Source organism: Podarcis melisellensis (genome assembly GCF_964234715.1).
Source record: "Podarcis melisellensis genome assembly, chromosome: 4".
In the NCBI taxonomy this organism is placed as follows: Eukaryota; Metazoa; Chordata; class Lepidosauria; order Squamata; family Lacertidae; genus Podarcis; species Podarcis melisellensis.
Window position 1 is genome coordinate 81873409 of NC_138531.1, and position 23128 is coordinate 81896536.

Genomic DNA, 23128 nt, shown 5'->3' on the forward strand with positions numbered 1-23128 from the left:
CCTCCTCTGGACACGTTCCAGTTTGTCAGTGTCCTTCTTGAACTGTGGTGCCCAGAACTGGACACAGTACTCCAGGTGAGGTCTGACCAGAGCAGAATACAGTGGCACTATTACTTCCCTTGATCTAGATGCTATACTCCTATTGATGCAGCCCAGAATTGCATTGGCTTTTTTAGCTGCCGCGTCACACTGTTGGCTCATGTCAAGTTTGTGGTCAACCAAGACTCCTAGATCCTTTTCACATGTACTGCTCTCAAGCCAGGTGTCACCCATCTTGTATTTGTGCCTCTCATTTTTTTTTGCCCAAGTGCAATACTTTACATTTCTCCCTGTTAAAATTCATCTTGTTTGTTTTGGCCCAGTTCTCTAATCTGTCAAGGTCATTTTGAAGTGTGATCCTGTCCTCTGGGGTGTTAGCCACCCCTCCCAGTTTGATGTCATCTGCAAATTTGATCAGGATGCCCTTGAGTCCATCAAGGTGGTGCCAGTGATGTCATGGAGACTATTCTGTGCAAGACTCACTATTCAGATTGGTGTGCTATTGGGGGAGCAAGGAATAGAGCTTGTCTGCACTGTTTTAAAATGCAATATGATGCATTTCATTAAATATGTCCAATTTTGGCTAATCACCAATGACTACACACTTAATGTACACCCTATCCCAAAACCCACTTTCAGGAAAGGCATCAGAACTGATCCAATGTCTCCCCCACCGCAAAAACCTTACAGAGTTGATCCACTCAAAACAAACTATAATGGATGTTAGTGGCTGGGCTGGAGTCACAAAAGTTGGTAGATACCAAACTGGCTTCAAAACATTGCCAAGCTTGAAAACCAAGAAATCCATTGACATATTTTAATGTTTACCTCATGACTGATTTCACAGTTTTGCTCCAAATGATCTTCACTGCAATAGGTTATATCCTAGAACATATGAGAAGGCAAGAATTTGTTTTAATTTCTAAAAGTATATTAACTGACTTGCAAGCTAATGCCTGCAGCAGTGGTTGTCTCAAAACATTTTCAATCTCTTGGATTGCCATCTAGCACTCTGGAAAAAAATAAATTTCATTCCCAAAATCAGGGCTAATCTGGTGCATAATGTACTTGTGCAGCTACAATACAGGCCCTTAAACAAAACCATTAACACCTTATTATAACCGCAGGGTGGGGACCAAATGTGGACAAACTACCCCCAGGAACACGTGTCCCCCACCCGAGGTACTACCCTTAATTTTGAGCTTGTTACCTTTTTACATACATCTTGCATTTGGTAGCAAATTGCTTTTGGATATAATAAGGAATTACATTGTTTGATTTGCCAGCCACTGCAACAGTATTAACTACCAACTGAAAACACTGGATATGACGCGGAAGAACTGTAATGCAGGAAAAATAGCCACACTAACTAACATACACATGTTAAGCTTTATATAAATCTTAAGAGCTGAAAGGAAAGGTTACCAGTTTTGGCATGTGACCGACATCATCTTCACTAATGCAATGTTTATGGTACGCCATGAAAGATGAGAGCGGCATTCCAGAGAAACAGAGTTTAACAGATACTTTATCCCATGGGTTGTCTGAGTGTTCCTGTTAAAGCCAGGCAAAAGATTGCTGCATTATCATTTCTGCTACTGTTTTAACCTCAAAAAGTGGGCCTATGGCTGAACAGAACAAAGCTACTCACAGAACCCTGGAGAACAGATACACCAAGAACCACCACCACAGGTTTGTGGTTCTTGATTCTATGTATCAGTGCTCAAGTGGAAGCATAGAAAAAGCAAAGCATCAGCCACAGTACAATTCCATTGCTAACTAAGTGGCATGTATCTTACCTCTGAGTATTTCCTCCTAATGTTTTTCATATTTGTTTCTAACATTTTATGGTTCTGTTATTTGTCTGATATCACTCTTGATAATAACATGGCTTGTTCTGTAGCTCTGTGTCTTACACTATCCGCTAATTTCGTAATTAGTAACCCAGCAGTTTGATTCAAAGCATATTAATATTCACATTTCAATACAGTAAGCTTGCATTTTATGCAAGGGTTCAGTTCCAAGGTAAGCCAGGAACCTTTGGACCCACCCCCAATGCTTCTTGTCCAGCTTTGGAAAGGCGGTGCAAGAGCTCCAGCAGGGTCCTAGAGTCCCCACACCTCCTTTCCAAAGCCTACTAAGTGCTTGTTCAGCTTTGGGAGGGAGGGCTCTGGGTAAAAGTTAAAGGTAAAGGACCCCTGGACGGTTAAGTCCCGTCAAAGGCGACTATGGGGTGCAGCACTCATCTCGCTTTCAGGCCGAGGGAGCCAGTGTTTGCCACAGACAGCTTTCTGGGTCATGTGGCCAGCATGACTAAACCGCTTCTGACGCAACGGAGCACTGTGATGGAAGCCAGAGCGCATGGAAACGCCGTTTACCTTCCCGGCACAGTGGTACCTATTTATCTACTTACACTGGTGTGCTTTTGAATTGCTAGGTTGACAGGAGCTGAGACCCTGCCAGAGCCCTTCCCAAATCCAGGTAAGCTTGTGGACCACAGCTTTGTGCAGGTGTGGGGGAGGAGTAATAAATAAACAGGGAATTGGTTCCCTCCACTCTCCATGTGTAAGTAAAGTAAGTGCAAGATGCAGGTTTACTGTAAAAAGGAACAAAGAAAAAGGAACTGAACCTTCTCCCTTCACCATCTGTTACCACAGGATCTTATTTTACTTCCAAAGACTCTGTTCTATTACCAGAAGTAAATTAAGAATACCTGAATCATGAAGTGTGAAGGTTGATTTCTCCTCCCCTACATGCCCCATTTCATATTATGGTAAAGTCCTCCCCATCCCTTATTTTAGAAACGAACAGAACAGGGGAGAACGAACAGGAATGCACTTGTCACATCGTAACTGGTTTTGAAAGTGAAATACCGTATTTTTCGCCCCATAGGACGCACCTAGGTTTTTTTTGGGGGGGGGGAAATAAAGGGGAAAAATTATTTTCCCCCCCCCCAGGCGCGGGGGAAGGCTGGGCTTCCCCCGACCCCAGAACAACCTGCTATCCGCAAGCCTAGGGAGCCTCTTCAGCGCGCCCCACACTTCGGAATGCAGGCAGCTCTCCGGGAAGCCCTGGAGCGCAGGCAGCTCCACGCAACCCTCAGGAGCCTGGTGCGAAGTCGCGCCGGGCTCCCGAGGGTTGTGCAGAGCTTCCTGAAGCCTGGAGAGCGAGAGGGGTTGGTGCGCACCGACTCCTCTCGTTCTCCAGGCTTCAGTGAAAGCCTGTATTCGCCCCATAGGACGCACACACATTTCTCCTTCATTTTTGGAGGGGAAAAAGTGCGTCCTATAGGGCGAAAAATACGGTAAATCCAAAATATGTGCAGCTTACTCTTGGAAGTCTAAGGGAATGATCTGACAAAATCCACTGGCAGAAACGATTTTTGTTGTTGTTGGGGGTGGGGGAATTACTGACTGCAAGAGAAGCAGGATTTACACAATTTGTTTTTATGCTCACCATAATATTTATTTCAACGAGCCTTTTCGTAAGTAGTTCTTGAAGAAGTTCAACTGCATCCTGCTGCCAAACAGTTCCAACCTGGATAACCAATGCAGAAAAATCACCAGCACATCAGTAATTATGCAAAAGCACTCAGGACTGGCCCTATCTTGGAGATTAGAATGGTTTCAGCATCATAAGGAAAAAAATTAAGTTTGTTTTAACCGAACGTCAGTTTCTGCTTCACATGCCAAAATGTCTTGTGCAAAGCACCTCCCATGTTCTACATAATTTAAGCCCTGAGGTTTATATAGGAAGTATATGGCAGACAAGACTTCAATTTCCTTTCTGCTAACAGGAATGGTATGTTGGGTTATTGCTCCACCTTCTGACCAAGGCAGGAACAAACACTATGGAGATGGGTTGGGCTCCCATTATGCTCTTGCTGGTTTCCTGCCTTCCTCAAAGTTCAGTTATGTTCATAGTTGCTCCTGTTTATCTATTCTCCTCAGGCTAGTGTCTCCGCAGGCTAGTGAATGGCACTTCAACCATTACACGAAGCCCAACTTTAATAGTAGTAGTAGTAGTAATAATAATAATACCATATTTTTTGCTCTGTAAGACTCACTTTTTCCCTCCTAAAAAGTAAGGGGAAATGTGTGATTCTTATGGAGCGAATGCAGGCTGCGCAGCTATCCCAGAAGCCAGAACAGCAAGAGGGATTGCTGCTTTCACTGCGCAGCGATCCCTCTTGCTGTTCTGGCTTCTGAGATTCAGAATATTTTTTTTCTTGTTTTCCTCCTCCAAAAACTAGTTGCGTCTTGTTGTTTGGTGCATCTTATAGAGCGAAAAATACGGTAATTTTTTTTTATTTATACCCTGCCCATCCGGCTGGGTTTCCCACTCTGGGAGGCTCCCAACTGAATATTAAAAACACAATACAGCATTAAACATTAAAAAACTTCCCAACACTTCCCTTTATGTTGATACAGCCTGGGACCTTGTCCAGTGACTATTACATCCATGCTATAGCATGATGCCATTGTTTAGACTAAGACAGGAAAGCGATACGTCAACTTTAATATATTGCTTTGTGGAATAGTCTGCCACCCTTTTAGCACAATCTTTTAAGAGTTTTCTCTTGAGCATTTTTTTCATTTGCAGAAAATCCAGAAGCGTTCTGGAACTTATGAAGGCACAAGCGTAGCATATGTAATTGATTCTTTGCTCCCTGTTTACAAGACCAGGCTTAGTACATTTCAAAATGCAGCCTCTACTCACTGGTATAGTTTTATAGAGCTGACACGGTATGGAAAATGGTGGTATGTCTGCATACAAAACAGTTGGATAGAGATGACATTGAGGAATCTTCTCAATATAGCCATAGTCCAAGTACTGCACCTACACAAAAAGCAACAAAATCAGTAGATTAATTCCCAAGCTTTCATGATGCGATTCTATTCTGTTTTTAAATGCGTGCCAGCCAGGCACAACAGACCCATCCTTCGCTTTTTTACCCTAGAGGTAGTTTTGGGAAGTAGGAATGACCTAACTGTTGGGGAAGAGGAGCTATTGAGTCTCTTTAAGGTTGTCATGTCTACCTACCCACCCCAGCACCATGGACTACTTGAAAACTGCTGGGCTGCTTAATTATTTTTCTGCCTGTTGTAGCGATTGCAATGCACTATGCTGGATGAGTCTTAATTGCATTTTTCTTGCTTCTTTTATTATATTATATTTTATTGTATTACAATTTGAATTTTTCACAAACATGCTGCAGCTCACGCAGTTTGGGAACCTCTGCTTTAAAGGAAATAAGTACCTCGATTACAAAATCATGAACTGTGGTAGTTTAGCGAAGCTATTTAATAACACGCAAATTTATCAGGACACATGCAAGAATTACAGGCAAAACCTTCTTCCCCCCCATATTGTTGTTTAGTCATTTAGTCGTGTCCGACTCTTCGTGACCCCATGAACCAGAGCACACCAGGCACTCCTGTCTTCCACTGCCTCTCGCAGTTTGGTCAAACTCATGCCAGGAGCTTCGATAACACTGTCCAACCAACCCCCCATATTAGCATGCAACTAATTATGTGCAATCGTGCCCATCTTGGAAGTGATCCAAAAGTCACAAAAAAGGGGCAGGGCGTTTGCAGGCTTTTTCAATGGTGTTTCAAATATACACAATTTCACTAATAATAATAATAATTATTATTTATTTGTACCCCGCCCATCTGGCTGGGTTTCCCCAGCCACACTGGGCGGCTTCCATAGAAACCAAAAATACACTAAAGTATCACAGATTAAAAACTTCCCTGAACAGGGCTGCCTTAAAATGTCTTCTGAATGTCAGGTAGTTATTTATCGCTTTGACATCTGGTGGGAGGGCGTTCCACAGGGCGGGCGCCACTACCGAGAAGGCCCTCTGCCTGGTTCCCTGTAGCTTTGCTTCTCGCAATGAGGGAACCGCCAGAAGGCCCTCGGCGCTGGACCTCAGCGTCCGGGCAGAACGATGGGGGTGGAGACGCTCCTTCAGGTATACTTAAATGTGCGCTGCCTTGGAACACAACCCCTGTGTTAATGGGGGCTTGCCTGTACTCAAGTGTTATCTCCTGGATCTCCCAGTTATCCTCCTTTGTTTCATCTATAGAATTTCTCAATCACTTGTTATACAACGCTCAGAGCTTTACAGACACAACGTTCTACCACGTTCTTTACTCCTCCTGGGCTTAAGGAAAAGTTTTGACACAGAATAATGACCACCCCTACACTTGCCTGATACGTAATGTGGCAAGGTGGTAGCAAACATACCTTAAAGGTAAAGGTAAAGATACCCCTGCCCGTACGGGCCAGTCGTGTCCGACTCTAGGGTTGTGCGCCCATCTCACTTAAGAGGCCAGGGGCCAGCGCCGTCCGAAGACACATCCGGGTCACGTGGCCAGCGTGACGAAGCTACACTGGTGAGCCAGCACCAGTGCCGCACACGGAAACGCTGTTTACCTTCCCGCTATAAAGCGGTACCTATTTATCTACTTGCACTTAGGGGTGCTTTCGAACTGCTAGGTGGGCAGGACCTGGGACCGAAAGACGGGAGCTCACCCCGCCGTGGGGATTCGAACTGCCGACCATGCGATTGGCAAGCCCTAGGTGCTGAGGTTTTACCCACAGGGCCACTTGCATCCCTAAACATACCTTACTTCTAATCAAAACTCATATTAAGAGGCCATGATAGGAACACATGAATATGCCTTATCCCAAACCAGACCACTGATCCATCTAGCTTAGTACTGTCAACACCAACTCCTGCTTCGGGCAGGAGAGAGTCCCAGAGCTCTCTGGAGATGCTAGGAATGAGCTAGGGTGCTTCTGCACGCCAAGCAGATACTCAGCTACTGAGCTTTGGTTCTTCCCCATCAAAGGAATGCAATTATTGTCACACCGGTCTTACCTTGGTAATGCCACAGCCAACTTCCAAAACTTCCCCTCGATACCACAATGTATCTGCTGCTCTTACAACACAAGCTTCTCCCTTTTTCCAACTGTAGGGTTCCAAAAGACCTAGACATTTGAAGTTCTTCTGTATATCGCTCATCAGAGTATTTAGCTGCTGCTCTGGAGAAAAATGCCAAGAAGGGAGCTTTGTTAAAGCTATTTATATGATCATTTTCAACCAAGTTCCATATATTCGTATAGTGGAATATCAATATAATGGCTTAACAGAATAATTTAAGAGTTGGAACATAAAATGTATTTGAGTAAAATGCTAAATTTCCTTGAGGTATGAGTGGCAGCATTATTTACACTTTAGGAGAGGCTGGTCTAGTTCAGAGAAAGTAGAAACAGTCAAGAAAGAGGCAATCCTTCTCCCAGGGGAGGATTTTTTGGGAGGGCCTCTTTCTCCACTGTTTCTACTCTCCATGGAATAGACCTGCCTCTGCTACTGTAAAAATGCTACCTCTAAATATAAATTACTTCATGCTATACTGGCATTGTGTTTTTTTATTATTAAAAAAAGCAGGTACTAATTTGCATACTGCATGTATAGGGAAGTTTTTAATGTTTGATCATTTATTGTGTTTTTAATATCCTGTTGGAAGCTGCCCAGAGTGGCTAGGGAGGCCCAGCCAGATGGGTGGGATATAATAATAATAATTATTTTGTACAAAATAGGACTGTCTGTTAACTAACTGACCGTTTGTGCAAAGTACTATGATAGGGATTGTAACAGAAATTAGAGAAGCCAGTTTACAGCTAACACATGGCTAGCAATGGACTCCTGTGACATTCAATTATACAAATCCAAATTTGTCACAACTATTGCTGGAGCAGGTGCAGTTAAAGGCACCCTTTCATTTATGGAAGGCATAGGCCAGTTTCCCATACTTGGGAAAAATCATTCCTAGCTAGCAGGAGCAGTAGGTCAGGGATGATGGGAATTGTAGTTCAAAAACAGCTAGAGACCCAAGTTTGGGGAAAACTGGTCTAGGCAATAGTGCAGACTTCCTTTTTCCAACAATTAGTAGTACTTGATCCTATTCCGCTACTCTCTCTTTAGAATGAATAGTGTCATATAAAAGATTTGATACTCAATTTCCTAGTGGTTGCCAGACTTGAAATCATGGCTTAGGTCTCAAAGTTTGTTTCCTTTCTCTGCATCCAACTCTGGCTGCTTTTCCTGCTAGGCTGTTGAGCTGTGGCACACAGCTCAGTTTATGCTGTTTTGCAAGGTTTGTGTTGTATTTTAGTGATACATATCAGTAACAATCAAGTGTTAAGAAAATCGTGTACTAATGCTGCAATTGCATATCATCACTGCTGTATACAACATTTCCCCTTTTACCTTGTGACTTTGGAATCACATAAATAGTTCCCGTGTCTGAAACGCAGCTGACTACAGCACTGAAGACAAGTGAGGTAGGGACAGCTGGTGGTTTGTAGGTTTCAACCGTTACAGGGCAAGTCAAAGAGACCTTCGATTCTTGCTCTTTGTGATCTGTGATCGAAGGATCAACGTCTTTCTCTGGTTTGGAAGAGGTTGGTGTACATTCTGTGTCTGCAAGCAATTGGCTTACGTCTACATTCTCTTGCTGGAAGGCTGTGTCAGGCAGCTTCTCAAGGGATGCTGTACTAGGTGCTCGAAGGGAGCTGCAACAGAAAATATGTCAGCAAGTAAAGGAATCAAATCACATTCAAGCTTTAATTTTATTTCTAGCCCAAACACTTTTTCAGGCCAATTATTTTCTCGAATTCTGCAGCTTAGGAAAGTTACTAAGGGGACCTGACCCTGAACTTACCTACTCACGGGGCAAGACCACCTGCCTATCATTCACCCAACATCATGAAGAAATTATCTCCATCTGGCTTTTCCAAAGAGCTAGATGACACTTGGTAAAAATACCCTCTAATACCTTTCTTAAAGAGTTCTAGTGCTAATTAGTCCTCAATACTACTAAACTAAGCAGAGTCTGGTTGTCTGAGGTGCTAGCAGCTGTTGGCTTTCTTAGGAATTAATAACATTGAACTTGATTCACGTAACAAATAATAATACTTCACATTTATATAGTTCATTTCAAATGTTCAAAGCTTTTTTATATAAAGCATCTCAGTTATTACAATGTTTCTCTGAACAAAGGAAGGAAATGAACTTAGGCTTCAATAGGAAGGAAGTGCTAAATACTTCCTTTGAAGTCACACTATTTCCTGCCTTCAAGCGATAGGGAATGCAAAACTCACTTGGAGACATCCAGCACCCAAGAGAGCATAAATATTCTGAAAAATGCATACCTTCTTTTTCTAAATGCCAAACCTTCTTTAATCATGTATTCCGAAATGTCAGTATATAGCCCTCCATCTTTGCTAAAAACTTTCACAGGTAAAGGTGACGTGTTACTTTCCTGGGATAAAACATACTTCTTGTAAGAAAAGGCAGCTATTCTTGGTTTTGTATTACTACTATAAAGTGAAACAAGGTTCTTCAGTGTGCAACAACTGGCCAAACCATCAAATTAATACACAGCGAACTGCTAGTTTACTGACATATGTCAGGAAATGCAACAAATCCTAGATATTTGTGCTGAGTTCACAACTTCTATATATTAGTAAATGAAATTGTAAACAGGCACAAGCTTCTGTGAGAAGAGTATGGCTAACTTTCCAAAAATGTGTATTTATGATTGGACAGAAGTAGTACTGGATTACCAGATTGAGAAATGGGAAATGAATTGGGCAGACTATTATTATTAAATTAGTATACTGCCCTTCATCTGTAAAATGCAGGGTATTTCATAGCATAAAAATGTAAGATAAAAACACAAAACAAGATCAAATTTTAGACCTTAAAAGACCAATTGGGTGAAGATTAGTGAGAAATGTTTAGAACTGAGGCATCTTCTCTTTATTTAAAATGTGTTCCCTTCACCACCAGGCCTGATTTAAACTATCCTGAGCGAGTGACAGAATTTGGGAACCCTCCATATTCTAAATGATGGGATAGGCAATTAGAAAGCCAAGTACTGCCATCCAGACTTAAGACAATAATTTGTATTCCCAGATGTTTTTACAGCTAGGACATTAAGATACATCATACAGAACAACTGAAGAGAATGTTGTTGACATCTCTGCACGATACTCTTTGCTAGATATTGAACACTGATCTAGATGTCACCCTGTTTGCAGATAAACCAGATAGCTATCTTGAATATTTGGACACAGCCATAACCTTTCTTGCAGGAGGGAGTGACCAACACCAAATGAAGGGTTCTGGGATGCAGAATATCAACTGCAACCTCCCAACAGTGTTACTTCACCCCCAAAGGCACACTCCTCCATTGCCTCTTGAAACAGATGGATGCCAACCAAAGTATTTGCTTGTAGAGCAGGCTCATAAGTTAGGTGGATTTTACTTGCACAGTTTCAACTTTACACGCTTGGTGGCTGGCCGGTTGAAATCACAAATTAAATGCCAAAAATTTTATGCCAGGAAGGGCTAGCTGTCAAGTCAACATGTCTTTAAAATGATCTGCTCGGTCCCTCAACATAAGCTGGCAAGTTTTCACTAAACTCAATGGTTTCAAAGGAGACTTTGATGTTGGCTGAAGTGTTCTTAGCCAACTACCTGATTCATCGTCATTACTTAACCAACTGGATTCTATCACAGCAGCCAGATTGTGCTCTTTTCACTACAGGGAGAAGCTAGTAAAAATACTGGCCAATTCTAGTTCTAACAAAGCAGAACCACACATACATTTTGTCACTTCCTCCCTAGAGAGAAGTGTTCAAGGTTGTGTGAGCTAAGGCATATTCTAAGTCTTCATCCAGACAGAATCTTGGGGGCCCAAAGTAATAGAGGGACACGTTCCAGTATCTTAGCCAACTACATAGTCCACGTTTCAGTTGTACAAAGAGGTTACAATTCTCCCCCCAAAAAACTTGCACTGGTAAATCAGACATGTACTACTACAAAGCTCTCTATTAAAGTTAGGCCTATACCACTACTAACCTGTATTATTAGGTTTACCACAGCTCCAGTTAAGTAACGTGCAAGAACATCGCAGGCAGTTCCTGTCCACTGCTCAGTCCCACCAGCTGGTCTAAAAGAAGATGCATAGGGAGGAATAAAAATCATTTCATCTCAAATGATACCCTCTCCCCTATTGTTCATACAATTACTGGAGAGGACACAGATCTTCTGGCAGGCAGAACATCTGTAACAGCATCAGTTCAATTAAGCATTATATTTTTCAATTGCCCAGTGAGTCTCATTCCTTATTTTAAAAATATAGAGAAAGTCTTGCTGACAAATACAAATGCTGCCCAAGGAGCACTGGAAATGGCCACTCCTAGTGTTTCTACATGGTATAGCAGATACAGGTTTGGGCATCCTGCTTCAGGCCCAAGTTCAAATCCCAACACCGCTGCAACACTTGCAGAATGGGAGAAAGCATGTTCCGGAATTGAATGAAACGGACACTTTACCTTATGTCTGTTAGTGAGCACTCTATTGCAAGAGGCTTGTGCATCTTCAGATTCTGCTCAAGTTCTCTTAGGGAGACAGTATCTATAGTTTTAGTTATGCCAAAGTCAATGAGGAACACCTGCAAAAGACAGGTGTAAGAAAAATACAGTTCTTCAATAGCCCAAATTAGACTTATCACGGACCTACAAAACTCTGGCTGGCTTTGTTAGGAAACTTCTCTTAGCCGACTACAGAGTACAAACCTCATGATGATACTGCAAAAGTCTCTCATTCATTTTCAAAAGAAGTAATACATCATTTAGCCTGTTTAACTGATTAATAAGTTAAGTTTTTATCTAGGATAAAGAATGCATTAAATTCCACGTATTAAATCACTAAATGAGTGCTTCCTAGTCATAATGAATGCAGTGATACTTATCTACATAAAGCAGTGATTTTATTTACCTCAAGTTTACTTTCTGAAACAATCCTGCGGATTTGGCCTCTCTGCCACTGATTCAGATCATGTACATAAGCAGCACAATTCATATCGATTTTCCATTCAACTGTTTCTCTTTCTGATTCCAAGTAAGTGGCTGCCATCTTTTCCTGTAAACTAATATTATAAGTAGCCAAATAGACAATCAAATCTACATTGCCAGTATTGTTCTGAAAGAAACATACTTTTCTAAAGGTTAAAGATACAGTAGGGTCAATAATTTATTTAACTGTTAAGATTACAACTGTAATTATTTTCTAGTCTTGAAAATAATGCACAGTTGTGTGTTTAGAACCTGCGCTTCACCATTTAGTTCCAAGGACTTTAACAAATATGACATTAACACAAAATAATTAGCAATATTTCTAAAGGGGAACACATAAAACATGAAATCATAGATAAAGCATCAATAAAACTGTACATGGGATGTCATTCTACCCCATGGACCTTAATCAGCAGCAGTAGCACAAAAAGGGACTCATCTCAAAACGTTCTTTCAAATATTTAAACCCCAGTTGATCAGGGCTTTCTTTATATGTCATCATAAGCACCTAATAATTGGCAATCAATGCAATTCTTTTAGACTCTGTTATATGAAACCAGACAGTGGTGCCCATTAACCAAGGTGCATTTCGCAACATCTGAACCTTTCTCAAAGGCAGCACCACGTAACAACACATCCACTCTATCGTCCACTCTAGTTCATATAAAGTGCCTAACTGCAGCTAGACTCTCTCTGTTTGGGAAAGCCTATAGCCAATGAACCAGCTCAAGCAGAGAATAGGCATCGCTAGCTACAGAACCCACCCAGGCTTCTAGTGACAATATAGCCTCTAGGAGCAACTCAAGCTACGCACCTACTTTTTCAAGAGGAGTCCAACCTCATCTAGAACAAGGTACCTCTTCAAATCCAGTATCCAAGAACCCACAACAACTTTGTTTTGTATGGTTTCAACCGACCCACAACCAGCCCATACTGCCTCTTCCGAGTCAGATGGAAGCAGGGGAATTTTCATGTCGTCTGCGTATTTGATGATACTTTACTACAACTCATTTTTGTCAGCAGCTTCATACAGATGTTAAATACCATGGGAGTTGGGATCAAACCATACAGAATCCCGCAGTTCAGTTTCCACATGGCTGAGCAAAAAAAACACCCCATTACTGTTCTCAGAAAGCACCCCCAGCAGGTAGAGTGGAATCCACTACAGCCCTAAACCACCAGAGGTTCTCCAGGACACTGTGGTCAATGGTACAAAAAAACCACTAAGTTCATAAACCATAACCAGGGCTACATTCCCTGCATCCTTTCTTCCAGATAATTAATTTGCTCCTAGTATGCTTGTAGCTGAACTCCCGCCATCATCTTGAGCACGTTGTCCAAACAGAACACGGAGCACTTAGCTTGAATGTTCCCTTCACAGAGTAGGCAGGAGCAGGCCAGAAAGAGTTGGTTACTTTCTTCCAACGTTTATGTCAGGTAAAGGGATGAAAGGACCATAAAAATCTGGTCCATCCCAGTTCTGCATGAGGATAAGACCAAGTCTTTCCTGTCCCCATACATGTCTATGTCTATCTATTAATCCATCCATCTATGTAAAATATTTTTCTGTCTTTAACTTTCAAGCATTGGCGTGCCAGCCACCCACAATCGGAAGTGGCCAACATGCTGGGTGTCTTGCCACTAGTACACTTTAATCACAAATCCAGCAATCCTGGGAATAATGTGAAATTCTGTGGTCCTCAGGGGGTATTTTACGGAAAAAACATGGCACACTGGCAGCAAAGACTCCTTTCTTAGTTTAATGGCTATTTTCATCATCCTGCAGGAGCTGTGGAACATGTAGAGTTAAGCAACAACAATTGTCAAAAATTAAAAGAACCAAAAATTATGAAGTGCTCTGACCCAGGTCAAGTGGGAAAAGGAACTTACCTTTTCAGAATCTGTTCTGATGACATCAAATGCACGTAGAACTTGCTTGGGGACACAACGTGACTAATTCGCACTTGCAGTTCTTTGCTGCAATCTAATTTTGTACCTTCAAACTGTATCGACTCTTCATTCCCAGGCTGTAAATTATCTCCATGAGCTTTGAATAGTTCTTCTGGAGTAGAATCCCAAACTTCATGATGTGATTCGGTAATCATTTTGGTGTCACTGTAGAATTTGGTTTTATTTAGTTTTTTGTTTCATCTGCCAGTATCAGACAAATAGAAGCAGAAATGCCCTCCACAAAACATGACCAGCAAGTTTTAAACAAAGACCTGGTTGGCATGTTAACATTAAGCCAAACCATGGCTAAGTTTAAACAAGCAAGAGTGATGGTTTACAGGGGGGAGAACCCCACAATGTCACACTACCCTTGCTATACACAAACTTGGGGTTGTGGTGTGATTTGTCTTGTTCCAAAATGAACCATGAGCTGTGATCCAAGGTTTGTTTCTTGGCTTAGTATTCAGTTTGTTTGGAGTGAGTCTAGGTTTGTACGCAACGCTAAGCCAAACCATTTAAGCACTACCTGAGATGACATTACATACACTTCACTGAGAAATATTAGGCTGCTCGAATTCAGAAGTTGCAAAAATATTATGAGCATGTTGAAGTTAATGAAGCAGCACACTCACCTTAATATATAAGATGCCAGACCTTCTTTAACCAAGAGGCTGTTAACACTCCAAGATGCCTTTGGTGGCACACATACACTTTCATAGAGCTCAACAGACAGAATATTGTCTTCAGATTTTTCTAGATGTAGTTGAAAGAGGTTTAAGTTCAAAATGTCAAAGGGAAAAAAATTAGCTACGGGTGTTGGAGAAAGGAGGCAGCATGATGAAGGTCATAGTTGCGAACTATTTTATTTTACTTCATTATGTTGGGGATTTTATTGCTTTTACCTACTGTGGTTTTTACTTGCTTTTGCATTTTGTAAGCTACCTTAAAAAGTTACGTAGAAAGGTGAGGAACAAAGAAAACCAATTACTAAGAGCAGAAGGCTCCTTCGAGACGATTACTTAATAAAATGTAGTGCCTGTGTATTTCTGTGACAGATAATTTAAGTCTCTGCATTAAAAAACTGGATTTTTTAAAAAAAGTGTTCTGAAAGTCTGATATTTCCAAAGCTCCATATTCTTACAAATAATTTTATCTCATTTGTCACCAAAATGGTCGTGTGATGTAGGTTAATCAGATACTGTGACTTAAGAGTTAGCCAGCATGTTTTATGGCTGAATTCCAAATACTTGCCCCTCCTCCCAACTGGAAAACCATTGATCAGGTTGGGAATAAGCTGCCCCGGTGTTGCTGGCTGGACATAGCTGAGCACCCAGCTAATCCAATTAGGTAGGGAAAGGGAAATAGTCCTACACTGATGACAAGAGCAGCAAGCAGTCCTAACAACATTAAGGAGAAATTGAGAATTTCCCTGACAGGCTGGATGGGAGGCACTATCAAGTTGCTGTCCACTGAATGGATGATTTGGTTTTTGAGACAGCAACTCTATTTGGCTCTCAAATACTGAGTAAGTTACTCAAAACAGGCGAACACTTACCAATAATAAAGCAGAGCATACATTTATCTTGAATTAGTTCTTCAAATCTGTCCTTTGATTTACTACTCCATTCATTTGCTCCTTTATTTGGTATGATATGGGCCAGCTTGCACCTGATGGCCTAAATTATAAAACATAGCCCAATTTGTTTATTTAGTTTCAATGCCATCGTTCCTTTAGTGCTTACACAGGGCTCCCAGCAATCTCTAATCTAGGCAATAATTAAGTATGCATCTCCTGTAGTACTTTCTTGCTATAGCACAAAGTATTCTCGGACCCACTGCTGAGCCACAGGGTGCCTACCTTTCGCACAACAGCAACTTGCCCCGCTCTTAAAACATGGCACTTGTGTGAAAATTTCTTTGGCTCTGCATGTGTTGGAGGGGAGATAGATTCTTAGAGAAAAGCTTGACACACGGCTTTCTATCTATTACATTTATCATATTGTTAGAATTTAGTGGACACAGAATTACACTTTATCAGAGGAGATAATTCACAAGCATTAGGAACTGAACTCCAAGCTGCGCAGAAGGTGCTTTGTCAGGAATACAGGGCATTCTGCATAGATTTATCTCATGCGGGATGGAGTTCTAACTTACCTTTGCTGGGAGAGCTAAAAACTCATCTTTGATTTTACGCATGTCTTGCACATTTATTTTAGCAGTGTTCCCAAAGTCAACATATTTGACCTCAACTTCTTGGTGGCCTGGCAATCCTTTAGAAAACATTATGCGGTTAGGAATCAATGATACGTGGACATTATAAAATTATAGGAAACATTTGTGTACACCTACAACAATAACAGTCTCAGTCCAGCCGTACCTCGGTGATTGAGGTGCAGCATTAAGGAGAGTGATGTTACTGCAGATATATGTAAAGCTATCCAAGCTCCACACACAAACTTTGAAATCAACATCACTTCCTTCAAAACCATCCATCAAATACTGCATGCATGGCAATTTTTAATAAAGACTCTCCTCCCTGAAAGAGAGGGGAGTGGTTGTGGACGGGAGCCCGAACACCGCTCCTAGCAGGGGGCGTTGCCCCCTGCCTCCAGCTCACCTGGCTGGCACTCACGCCCCCCCTGGTGGCCGTCCAACCAGGTGCCATGAGGAGGCGTGTCCAGCAGCCTTTATGCTGCAGTGCCAGCCTTTTCCCCGGCCTCATTTCTCTTTGTCGTCCTGTGCGAGTCACCCACCCTCCACTCCCTTTGAGTTAGGGTTTAGGTCATTGGCCTTGCTATGGACCTTAGGTTGGTCGCCCCAGTTGCCCGGGGGGCCTGGTAGGAGTTTTACCATTTGGCATTAGGCTTTTTGGTTTTTTCGCCTACCTCGTAGCAATCGTCACAACTTTTGGGTGGTATTGGTGGGTAGGTTAGGCATTGGAATAATGTGTTGTGGTGTGTCGAAGTGCTAGGTGTGGCCATCGCCTATGCCTTCAATGTCTAGGGGTATTCCATTAAAGGAATCTGGCGGTCGTGTATTCCATCCGAAGCCTGCTTGGCGGGAGGCCATGGCACGACCCTCGGTGACATCAGGGGTGAGCCTATAGTTGGATTAGCATCAACAGGTGATGAACCCCTGGTGAATAAACCCACTTGTTTCGCGATCCAATGCCTAAGCCAATACCTTTTCATTGCTGTAATCAATAAAGTTGTGGCCTTTTCTAGCCCATTAACCTTATATCACGTGTCCCTGTGTCTTCATTTTACTTCGCGGGGGTCGGGTCCCCAAACCACAATGGCAATATCAACACATAAGAGTCAGATGCTCTTTTACATTATTAAACAAAGAGAATTCATTAGCCTGTTTTTCAATACAAAATTTCTATGGTTTTATATGTTATATTAAATAACTAAGAACGGTAGCGTGTTAATGAACAAGTTACGGCACCCCATATCAGAAATGGCAAACCATGGTTTAACACTTGCCCCACAGATCAGAATTAAAATCTAAATTTTGAAGTGGGTTTCAAATTCTCATTTGGAGCTCAACTGTGAACCATCGTTTGCCTGTTTTGGCTGCAACTTCAACCTGCCTATGGTTTAGCACAAACTAGAAAAGTCGAGCCATGTGGCTATTAAACCCTGCTTCATTGTAGGAAAGATGGGTGTATTACTTGGACGTAAGAAAAAGAAATCACAGTGGGAGAATGAAATGGGAAAACCAGCATTCATTTAAAACAGAAAATGAATTAAATAGGTGTCTTGAAAATATCAAGGTGATTTGATGGGGGGAGGGAATCTAAACAAAAGTCCTCTAACCTAATACTACAGTTACTTACCAACAACCTGTGCCCTGTACCAAACTCCATCCTCTTCAAATTTTGCTATGCATGGTTGACCCTGGACTGGACAGAGAATTTCCAAGCCAACTCTGCTGTCATTTTTATATACTTCCTCAACTTTGCTCAGAAAAGCTGCAAATTCTGGACCTTCTTCTACCTAACACAACGGAAACAGTATTTATCACTATGGATTGTAGCCAACACACTCTTACTAAATATTACATCACACAGAAAGTCAAACTGATACACTCTGTACCTAAAGTACTCGATTTTACATCTGCTGAAGAAATTGGGGAAAGTGGCACATGACACACTGAAGCCAGACTGATGCGTGAAGATGCCTATCGGATAGCTGAGAAAAGGCAGCTGATATGGGAGACTTGCTCAGCTGACATTGCAAATTAATCGCATGCAAGGTGGAGAGCTCTTAAGCTCTTTCCATGCAGAGTTTTTCTGGCACGGCAAGAGTTTTTAAGCTCTCTGCCTTCCTAACTGGGCTTTGGGAGGATCTCGCATGGGCTCATCAGCCCCATAACATCTCATGAGAACCTCTCAGAGCCCAATAAAAGCAAGGCAGAGAGCTAAAAAAGTATCTGCCTTGCTTGAGGGTGGTGGTGGTGGTTAAGATTCCTTTAGCGTGCTGGCTCCGGAAAGGAAGATTACTTGTGCAGGGGTAGTTCCTAAGGCAACTGTGGCTTCATGTCCCTGGAACATAATCCCCATTTAGGTTCCGAGTGATCTGTATATAAAACAAGCACTAGAAAAAGATCTATTAATGTATTTTATACATCTGAAATGGTAACTTGAAAAACATACTACTCCCAATTTCCAGCAATAAACTTACCTTTTTATGTTCCAAAATAGAAAGTGTAAAGCATTTCAGGAAGCATTTCTTTTCTTTTTGTAAAATAATTTTTATCAACTTTCCATTAATAATATTCCAATTAATAACAAAATTAATAACAAATCAAATCATCTCAGGAAGCATTTTTCAATAATGTCAACACAAAAATTAAATATACTGAATAATACTTACTAGCTGAATGTAGAAATCACCTGGGCTAGTAATATAACTAACAACAATGGTGACTTCTGTATTTTCCTCTGGTATCGCAGGTGCCCAGTACTGTAGGAATTCAATGTTTTCAGGTTGATCAGAAACTTCAGCACGAAACCTAGTAAAGTAAGAATCTAGAATGAACTGCTGAAGTCAGCCACAAGAGGAAGTTTTCTATGGCCCCCACCACTGCCTTTTTCTAGAAAAATAGGTGCCAGTACTCACGATGAAGTTGTTACAGTAAGTGCCACATTTTTTAACAAAACAAAAAGAGAGGTGCCGATACTGTGTACCCTTGAGCACCCCTTGAAAAAAAGCACTGGCTTCCACTGAATTCCGCAGAACCAATTTAATGACCTGCATTTGAAACACATTTGAGAAGGCGCAAGACATACTGTATTTCCCCTTGTATAAGACTATTTTTTCCTAAATTTTTGAAGTTTAAAATAAGAGGTCGTCTTATACATGGATAGTGCATTTTCTTAATTTTAGGTTAAGAAATAGAGGTCATCTTGTACATGGGGGCATCTTATAGATGGAAAAATACAGTATTTGTGTGTAAGACTGCAGGCAAAGCATGACAATATAGGAACACGCACAGCCAACAGTTTCCTCTTTCCTGACTTTCTAGTGTTGCCCTTTTCTGCTTTACTCTGCCTTCGCCCAATTGCAGCCCCACAAGAACAAATCAGCAAACAAAAACGAAATGCCCATGACCAGTAAGTAGGAGCAAGGTCTGAAAGCTACTGGGCAAGCCCAAGCAGTTTATTTTATGAGATGGAAATGAAATGCCATTATTTGGCAGGTAGGATATGCAGATATCGGGAAGGATCAGATTGATTCTTCACTTACACAGAGACGCCTCCTTCAATTCCATGTCTCTGGTAGAGGCACTGATCAGTTTAAAGATATAAACTATGGGGCTAACATGCTTATATCTAGATTTCATATTACTGTATCTTAAGAAAAACATAGCATTTGCATTTTAAAATAAAAAATTGAATCGTAAGACATTTATCCACTCTGGAAGGTGGGGAAATAAACTGAACAGATTAAGGAAAACAGGATGATGGGAAAATGGGGAAAACTGACTTTAGGTCCCTTCCAGTACCACAATTCTATGATTCTCCATTCTCACCCTCACTACACCAGATCTTTTTTAAAAAATATTTAGGTTAGTGGTATTTAACAGCTAGCGGGCTTTAGTCAATTTGTGGCCAATTCTTGCTCTCTGTTATAAAGGAATACAGTCGTACCTTGGTTCCCGAATGGCTTTAGTATTCAGTTTGAATGTGAAAAATAAAGTGGCTGAAAGCCCAACTGGAGAGAACAATCTAGAATTTTAGTAATTAAGCATTTGTAGCTAATCATGCCAGCAGCAGAGAAAAATAAGATGTTATCATCTTAATCTAGTCTTTATAGCAGACATAACCTCCCCCAAAACAATCATACTCACCTAAAGTGTGTTTCATGATTGCAATAATAAATAATAATAATTTTTTATTTATATCCTGCCCTCCCCAGCCGAAGCCGGGCTCAGGGCGACTAACAACAATAAAATAATACAACATTCTAAAATTAGAGGAATTAGTTTTAATTAAGTACATTTTTAAAAATAACCCTATTTTATCTCTAACCCTGAAATGCTTTGTATTGCATATACCTTGCCAAGTCCATAAAAACTAAAGCATCTCTGAGAGATACAGGCATGTCACTACTTATTTTGTTTGCTGGTGGTTTCATCAGATCAACAATAAGCACACCATCCTCTTCTCTGAAGATTTTCATTAGAACAGCTTTGTTTTTTACCATTTTCAAAAATTCTGTCCTTGCTTTTCTGCTCCAACCTTCAGCCTATTGCAGAGGGAGAGAGAGGTTCAGAATCCTATCCACCTGTAGACTTTAGGATTTAAGTACAGTACCAAGAACTACTAAATACCCAATATGTAACAAAACTCAGGACTTAACCACACTGTTATGTACATTGCATGGCATCCAAACACATCAAGACTTTTAAAATAGTAATTCAGACACCATACCACACCAATTAATTTTTTCTAAATTGAGCTAGCAATGTTTACTCATAACTGTTCTTTGAATGTGTATTCTGTGCAATCACAAATAGGAATGATCTGTGAGGAAGACAGGCTGAATCTTCTAAAACATGGGTAGGCAAACTAAGGCCCAGGGGCCGGATCCAGCCCAATTGCCTTCTAAATCCAGCCTGTGGAAGGTCCAGGAATCAGCATGTTTTTACATGAGTAGAATGTGTCCTTTTATTTAAAATGCATCTTTGGGTTATTTGTGGGGCATAGGAATTCGTTCATTTTCCCCTCCCCCAAAATATAGTCTGGCCCCCCACAAGGTCTGAGGGACAGTGGACTGGCCCCCTGCTGAAAAGGTTTGCTGACCACTGTTCTAAAAAGTTAGGCATATTAGGTTATTATCTTTATTGAGTACAATACAAGAATTACTTCATTACAAAGGAAGGGAAAGCCATCTCAATCAGGAAAAGACAGAATATGAACATTCAATTGTTTCTTTAAAAAAGGTATTATCTAACTTATCTAAGAATGCAGAAGTCCAGACAATATAGTTTTTACTTACTGAATCTTTGGGAACAATGTCTTTCAGGGAGCACTGTAGTGCTAAATGATTTATACCACTAAGTTGTGCCTCTATATGTATGTCAGGTTTCTTCACAACCAAGCAAAAGTCTTCAGTCACTATATATTCTAGAGTGATATGTTCTGGATTAATGCCAATGTTATTTGGCACGCTTGATGGCAGAAAGAGAAGATAACAAATATTATTTCTCAATATAAGCTTGGAATAAAATGCGTCAACATCAATAGGCAGATTTTTTAAGTCTAAAAAGTTTTCTGTTTAAGAGATGCTTTACTGGGAACAACTGAACTGTATTATTCAAAAGAGATCATAAAAGGCAAATCAGCAAAATATTTCCTATCTGCTCTAATTAAGATCGTTTTATAATAAGTTGTTTTAGACCAGCTCCAACTATAATCTACTCTGACAACGGCTCTTCAGTTAAATGGATCAGATGATGGGACAGAGCTCTGTAATAACCCTCGAGATGTTCAGGAATTGAACCCAAGGTTTTCCATGTGCAAAATAATCAAGCTGTTGGGTGGCTCATACAACTGATAATCCCTAAATTAAGACTACTGAAGTATGTTGTATGTGAAGTTAAAAACAATTTGGAAACGTCAGAACCAAGGGAAGCCAATGAACTCATCCTGGAGTCATTGGGGTGGGGGTGGGGATTTGCAATTTTCTCTCATTACACACCAATGTAGTTCTGCATACATGTCCCCTAAACAAGCAGAAACCATGATATCATATGTGCGTGGCAAACTGACAGGCATAGGACCACCCAATCTGGAATATGACCCGGGGCCTATGTGAAGAAGGCAGGAAAGGTCTATTTGTAAAATTCCTCTATACTTGGCGGCTTTATGGTGGTCTAGCCCTAGTTAAAATATTTTAATCAATAATTGGGTGGGGGAGGAAGAACCGGATTCTATGCACAGACCCAGATTACATAATCCATCTACCATGAATGGATGTAGAAGAATCACATGTTCATGGAGGACCTACATGCAAAATTCACATCACCACATGCAGTTAAGAGAAAGCTAGCTTGTGATTTTTTTATATATTTAATGCCTGAACACTATTTGAATCACATCAGCAATTAACTGAGCAAATTATGCACTCTTATTGTTGTTTTTATTTCTGCCTTATAGAGATTGTTTTTACAGCAGGTTGTCTTGAGATTCTCCTGCACAAAGCAATGAACAAATGAAATGGTAATGAGGCTTTAAACCCACTCTCCTTTTCATCACTAGAAATTGGTGCACCTTATACACTGCCACTAGAAAGCAATATGGCAAAACCACCGTGTGGCAAATAGAGGCAAAAAAGCATACCTTGAAATAATCAAAGCTTCAATATGCCCATAGTCCACAAGGAATATTTTCATCATTGCTATATCACAAATTTTGTACTTTGTTGGACCACGGGGCTTCAGTTCGTTTGTCTTCTGCAACGGCATCAGTTCAATGATTTTTCCACGACACCACATTCCATGTTCCTTGCTTTTAACATAGATTCTTGAACCTGAAATAAGTTTCAGTACACAATTTGTTGCAAAATATTCTCATTGAGAGGAACATTTGAGATTAGGCAATCTATCACAGCAGCCATTTTTTGGTGGTATCAAGAGACCGATTTCCAAATGAGTTCCTGGGTCCAAAATGACTGCAGACCTCTACTCTACAAAA

General features: G+C 41.0%; 1 protein-coding gene across 2 annotated transcripts in view; it reads right to left on the minus strand.

Moving 5' to 3' along the window:
- RNF17 (ring finger protein 17) overlaps positions 1 to 23128 on the minus strand; it is a 43540-nt gene that overhangs the window by 6006 nt on the left and 14406 nt on the right. For both annotated transcript variants that reach the window (XM_081909547.1, XM_081909546.1), the window contains 19 exons: positions 22775 to 22964; positions 21432 to 21603; positions 20488 to 20678; positions 18804 to 18942; positions 17765 to 17924; positions 16081 to 16196; positions 15482 to 15602; positions 14559 to 14679; positions 13867 to 14091; positions 11900 to 12050; positions 11455 to 11573; positions 10979 to 11069; positions 9265 to 9374; positions 8321 to 8625; positions 6929 to 7092; positions 4759 to 4878; positions 3496 to 3576; positions 1465 to 1593; positions 868 to 924 (listed from right to left, as the gene is read on the minus strand). In XM_081909547.1, the coding sequence (XP_081765673.1) occupies positions 868 to 924; positions 1465 to 1593; positions 3496 to 3576; positions 4759 to 4878; positions 6929 to 7092; positions 8321 to 8625; positions 9265 to 9374; positions 10979 to 11069; positions 11455 to 11573; positions 11900 to 12050; positions 13867 to 14091; positions 14559 to 14679; positions 15482 to 15602; positions 16081 to 16196; positions 17765 to 17924; positions 18804 to 18942; positions 20488 to 20678; positions 21432 to 21603; positions 22775 to 22964 (2762 nt within the window). The remainder of the gene's footprint in view (positions 1 to 867; positions 925 to 1464; positions 1594 to 3495; positions 3577 to 4758; positions 4879 to 6928; positions 7093 to 8320; positions 8626 to 9264; positions 9375 to 10978; positions 11070 to 11454; positions 11574 to 11899; positions 12051 to 13866; positions 14092 to 14558; positions 14680 to 15481; positions 15603 to 16080; positions 16197 to 17764; positions 17925 to 18803; positions 18943 to 20487; positions 20679 to 21431; positions 21604 to 22774; positions 22965 to 23128) is intronic.